We start from the raw sequence: 6,112 nt of genomic DNA on the forward strand, positions 1-6,112 counted from the left end.
ATCCACATTCCCACCCAACTTAGTGTCACCAGGGAGATGCAGGAGATTCTGCTGGATCTCAAGGCTGAGTGCTGGTTGCACCAGGATGGACGCAGGATTTGGGGGCTCACCTGCCGTCCTGCAGCCCCAAGCACACGGTGGGATGAGGGGATGAAGGGAGCTGTTCCATGCTGGGTCGGGGTTCCTGGGTGCCTGTTGAATCCTCCTCATCTGGCTCTGGGATGTATTCCATGCACAGCACTGGTGAAGCCACCGGGAAGGACTTCACTGTCCGTGGCACAGAGCGGTTGAGGGAGAAGATCTCCACCTGCCCCCCTGCACCTTCCTGGCCTCCCCCAACCTGTGGGGAGCAGAAAACGGGGGGTTTGCAGTCAACATAACCCAAATCCAGCAGGTTTTGCCCTCTTTTGAGGTCGTTGTGCTCACCCAGAGGTAGCCCTGAGGCAGTGAGGTGCTGACAGCAGAGAATCCCAGCAGTGAGGACTGCACAGGGTTGTGCACTGCAGCTCCAAGCTGTAGGAGAGAACAGGGTACAGGGGGAACATAACATCCCCAAGTTAGCTCAACACAGGTAGGATATCAGTGTATGCCCCAAAATTTGGGATCCAGCCACAAACCATTTCATAATCCCAGTTTTTCAGGGTAGATTGTATCAATTTCTGCCCTTGCAACCACATTGGCCATCCCATCCAGCCCAGCCACCACGGGATTTCTGCCTTTCTTCCCCAAAATACAGATGTAAAGGGAAAAGGGGTTGGAGAAGAGGTTGGCTATTGCTCTTACCTGCAGATCAAGTGCTTTGGAAGAGAAGGCAGACATGTGGCAGGAGAGGATGGGGCACCAGAAAGGAGCTTTGCTCTTCTTGTCTTCATCAGGACAGAGCCAGCCTGGCTGGTTCTCCTCCCCTGTGGCGAGAAGAGGAGGTCAAAGGTGACCAAGACCCCTATGAGACCCCAAAATTCATCATTTGGGGTGCAGGGCTTTAATCTCCAACCCCAAACCACCAGCATTAGTTGACACCTCACCCCATTCACCAAATTATTGCAGCCCAACACTGCAGAGCCAAGTCACCACCTCCAGCAGCAGCAAAAAAAACCCCAAAATAGATTATAGATATAAAATGGGGAAAAAATAGACTCTAATGTGTTTCTTCACATTACGCTTTAATGTGTTTTCACATTTCTAACTCGTGGATACAGGATTATCCCCCAGGCATCCCAGATTAAAAAAATAAAGGGAAAACAAACCAAACTGTTAGAAACAAAAGAAGCAAAAATGATTCCAGCCTGAGGGGATCTGAGAACTCAAATGGAATTTCAAATTATTTTCATTTTCTTCCATTAAACTTTATTTTTCATTGCTGCTGTGGAGTTATGTAGGGATTGGGAAGTGCCAGGAGGGATGGCTCCTCCTCTCCTTATTCATCCAGTTCCATGGAAAATGGGTCAGCCCTGACACCATTCCCACATGAGCCAACGGAAATCAATCACTTTGACTCCAACCTGGAGTTCCACTCAAGAGCAGCAAACCATTTTGGGCAGGAATAACCAACTCCTATCATTTCCAGCATGCAAACCCCTCAAAATGTTCTCCATCACCTTGCTCCCAATTTCCCCCCCAGCCTCTTTTGCATCAGGATACTTGGAGCAATGCAACTCCCTTCCCAATCCCAAGTTTGGCTTTTCCAAGGAAGGCTGATGGCTACTCACGCAGTCCTATCTTGGCCAAGTGCAGGCGATTCACCCAGGAAATCTTGCTCAGGGGGTTTGGGGTGATGAAGACCACCATGACACTGATGGGGCGACCAGACCTGCACAGGGAAAGCACCACCAGGTGGATGTTCAGCCTCCTCCTCCTCACCAGGGTGGGAAGAACCCCCTCAGGATCCCCAAACTCACTTGTCTGGCTTCCCAGGCAGCAGGAGACGGAGGCGGCACTTGTTGGCAGAGTGAATCTCTTCTTCCTTCACCTTCATCATCCTCTGCAGGGCCAAGCACCAGTCCTGGGCCACTGTCATGTTCAGGTTCTGAAAGGAAAATCATATATTTTGGAAGTGTGTCCAAAACAAGCCTGAATCACCCCAAATTTCATCTGTGGCCTTGGGAGAATGCACCCAGTGATCCTTGAGGAACCACATAGTTATCAGCTATGTTTCCTATGTTAGGAAAAATGTTTTCCCTGTTAGGGTCTTCAGGCAATGGAATAGGTTTGTCCAGGGAGGTGGTGGAGTCACCATCCCTGGAGGTGTTTAAGAGGTGTCTGGATGTGGCACTGGAGGATATGGTTGAGGGTTTAGGGGTTACATCAGTGACAGGTTAATGATTGGACTTGATGACCTTAGAGGTTTCGTCCAACCTCAATGCTTCTTTGATTCTACCCCAAGTTCATCCTACCCAAACCACACCCCTGCCCATCCTTTGGCATGGAGATACCTGGTAGGTGCCATGCAAGGTGCTGATGAGAAGGGTGATCTGCTCCACCACCGCTAGGTCCTTCTGCAGGTCCTGCAGCTCCTGGAAGAGCCGTGGTGGCCCCAGGTAGACTTTATCTTGGGTGGAGAAATAGAAAAATGAGGTCCGTGGAGGATGTTCTAATCCACCCCACCAAAACCAGTCCTAAAACCATGAGATCATGGGCTGGATGCTCACTGTGTGAAGCCTGCCCGGCCGGCGCGTGCTTCTTGGCACCAGCGTTGTGGATGACCACGTTGTCCTTGTCGTAGGCACCGCTCTCCTGCCCCACCTCCACCACCTGCACCTGTGGGAGGGCCGTGCTCCACTTCAGCACGTATTTGGGACCCAGGGGCACCAGGCTGCTAATTTCCAGCTGGCCTCTGCCAAGGGAGGAGGTAAAGAAGGTGTAAATGAACCAGAAGGTCTCATGGCTTGCCCTGAAAACGGTGTTCTGCAAGCCAAACCCAACTTGTGACCCCACACCATGCACCAGGGCATGCCTGAATCCCCAAATGTGGGGCACACAACCACAGCAGATATCACTCAGCACCTACCCTGCGTTCACTGGCCTGGAAAAGGGGGAAAAAATTATTAATAAAGAGGATTTATGGAGAATTCAAGGAAGGTTTCCCCCTTGGCAACATCAACCTCCACCAAGCCCTGAGGTCCCAGCAGGTTGCAGGACTCCACACGGGCTCCAGGACCCCACAGCTGCAGGGGATGGAAGCTTGGCATGGAGACATGCCAAAAGTGGGGCAAAAAAACCCCAAACCAGGTGGGGTCACTACTAAAACAAGGGGAGGTGGTTTTAAAAGGTCTATCCCTCCAAGGGGTAGAAGGCAAAAAATCCCACGAAGCCCAAAATTGAGGTGGGGAGGGGGAAGATCACTGCCTCAGTGCTTTACAGAGTGATTTGGGAGTCTGGGGGGACCAGCACGTACTTGAAGTTGATGTTGGCACAGACCAACATGTCGTTGAGCAGGAACACCTTCCTCTCCTTGGACTTGATGAGCTGCCCCCGGTCTCCGTACACCGTCTCCGTCAGCGTCTCACAGAGCAGGAGCTGCCGCTGCCCTGAGCTCAGCAACTACAAAGGGAGTGGAGCAGGTGTGGGGCTCAGCCTGGGAGCTCTAGGAAGCCTCCTGACCCAATATTTGGGTTGTTGTCCATGACTGCAATGATTTTCCTCCCGCTGGGAACATGCACAGCCCTGAGTTCCGTAGAGCCACATGTGCAACATGCTCCGAGGCTGCAGGATGCAAAGCTTTTGCACCCTGTGTGTCCAACCCCCCTGAGCAGAGCCCTGAAAGACCAACATGGCCCTTTTTTGTGTCTCTCATCATCCCTTGGCCCTAAATCCTGATCCCAGGGCTTAAACATCCGCTGGTTTTGCCACCACAGCCATCCCCAGCCCAGGATGTGTCGCAATAACTTTGGTTAGGGTTTATTTTAAACACAGTTGCAAAATCTGCAGATGAGACTAAGCAGCTCATCCTTGCTTCTCCCCGGAGAGGAATTTCCCTGTGCCAGCCTCAAGATTTGCTTTTAATTACCATCCTTTCAGAGAAAAGGGGGATCACAGGGATCCTGCCTTCCTGAAAGCTCCGACACAGAGAGGAAGCTTTGGGACTTCCACCAGCTCCAAAACCTGCCCATGAGGAGGATAAGGAGGTGAGGCTGAAGGACACACCTTGTTGAGGCTGCTGCGGTCGCTGATGCTCTTGCTGAGCTGTTGGATCTCAGCGACTTGGTCGGCCAAGCGTTTCTGCTCGTTGAGTTTCTCCGCCAACGTCTCCAGCTCAGTGAGGGCCAACTGGAGGGACAGGCGATCTGCATGGCCCTTGGGGGTATTTTTCAGCATGTCCTGAAGCAGGGAAAGGATGAGGACAAAATCCACACCAGAAAAATCAGCCCTGTTGGGGACACTAAGATTGGAAGCACTTTTGGCACCTCCAAAATCGACACATGGATGATCCTTGGGTTGGTCCCCAAAGATGCAACCAAGCTGCCGACACAAATGTGTCCTATGCTAAATGGTGTCCTGCAGCACCCAGACTGCAAAAAATAGGGTGCATATCAGGGTGGGTGCAGGTAGCCCTCAGCCATACCTGCAGGAGAAGGATGAACTGAGGGAACCTCTGGATGGGCTTCACCATCAGCCCGTAGAGCGTGACGCGGTCGGCACTGGCCATCTGCCGCTTCTGCAGGGAGGGAAAAGGCAAAGAAAGGAGTTTTGACCTGCAAGAGTGACCAGTGGCACCACGTACCCACGCTGGGATTGTGCTGACCTTGAGGAAGTCGAGGAAGGCAGGTTTGGTGAGACAAGCTTTCTTGATGAGGGACATGGCAGTGGTGAAGTTGTTGACGTAGTCGCTGTAGACGTCTAGCACCATCGACTTGGAGAACTGGGGAGAGGACAGGAGAGTTGCCATGGTGTGAGGCTCCCCCAAAACGGGGGTTGGCAAAGAGTGGAGGTGCTGGTGGATTTTTGGAGTGATGCTGAGGATGCTGGTGGGACCCCAGGTTGGGGTTGTATTGCTTAAATCCTTCAACCCTCCTACTATCTTTGGCAGGGAGGAGGTTTGGGAGTGGTCTCCCAATTTTTCCTCCTACCGAGGCCACGAAGAGGTCCCCAATCTTCTCTGTTGAGTCCCACTCAGCCACACGGGAGGAGAGTGCAATCTGGAACATGGAATGGCACTGCAGGATCTCCTTCAGGCGGAAAAACACCACCTGGCACTTCCGAGCGCTCAGCACCTTCGGCTCCATCTCCATCAGCGGGTTCCTGTAATCCTGAGGGAGATGCCAGAGCATCAGCATCCCTGTATCCATCCATCCTCTCCCCGAGCCCCCAAAACAGGAGGTTTCCCACCTGCAGGATGCGCTTCAGGGAGTCCACGTAGCTGCGCTCGCTCTGCACGATGGAGCCCAGGATGTGCCTCCGGACAACCTGCAGCGACACTGAGGCTCAGCCGTGGTCCAACCAAACCCCAGGATGGAGGGAAACGCAGGCACAGCACGAGGCAGAAGTGCTGATGTAGCAGGATCACTTTCTGCTGACTTGCCCTTTCCCTGGTTGCTCAATCACAGGACCAAAGGGAAGCTGTGCTCCCCCAGAACCTCCCCGAATCCCCCAATCCATCCCACACTGACCTGCTGTGGGCTCAGCCCCTCAGGCATGGGGCCCAGCTCCGGTGGTGGGTGCTTCATGTCAGAGACAGTGACCTCCAGGAAACCAGTGTCCTCCTCCTCTGAGTCCCCTGCAGGGAGAAAAAACAACCAAATGCCAAACCCCCTCCGATTTTAGACAGCTTTGGGCTCTAAAGATGAGGCTGTAGCTCCATCAGCTGCTTGGCTGGGGATGTGTTTGGAGCTGTGAGCAGATGGATCCCAGTGCCCTCCCAGCACCCAGGCCACTGTCACCGGACACCAGCATGAGTCAGGCTGGGAGCAGAGACACAGCCAGCACCCCGCGGGGAGGGGACAGCGAGTCCCTGTCCCAAAAAGCCACTCTGGCTGGGGAGGAAAAGCCCCTTGGTCCTCTCTCCAAGAGGAAGCACGCAGGAAAACCAGGGAAAAAGACACCACAAGCAGCAGGCAGAGGAAAACAGGGAGGGCAGGCGAGCGGTGAGCGCTGGCCGGGCAGCACGGGCAGCCCT

The 6,112-nt window shown here is 53.4% G+C and overlaps 1 protein-coding gene across 1 annotated transcript; it reads right to left on the reverse strand.

Annotated features, from left to right (window-relative positions):
- Positions 1-110: 110 nt before the first annotated feature.
- On the reverse strand, positions 111-5,713 carry ARHGEF10L (Rho guanine nucleotide exchange factor (GEF) 10-like; the record flags this gene model as incomplete). Its single annotated transcript, XM_009082783.1, has 14 exons — positions 111-340; positions 427-513; positions 784-905; positions 1,710-1,810; positions 1,899-2,026; positions 2,433-2,548; positions 2,649-2,833; positions 3,395-3,540; positions 4,144-4,317; positions 4,562-4,654; positions 4,742-4,858; positions 5,067-5,246; positions 5,326-5,403; positions 5,607-5,713. Coding segments are annotated over 14 exons (1,864 nt in total), but the record flags the coding sequence as incomplete, so codon positions are not given.
- Positions 5,714-6,112: the final 399 nt, after the last annotated feature.

Source organism: Acanthisitta chloris, unplaced genomic scaffold, assembly GCF_000695815.1.
Source record: "Acanthisitta chloris isolate BGI_N310 unplaced genomic scaffold, ASM69581v1 Scaffold46229, whole genome shotgun sequence".
NCBI classification, from domain to species: Eukaryota; Metazoa; Chordata; class Aves; order Passeriformes; family Acanthisittidae; genus Acanthisitta; species Acanthisitta chloris.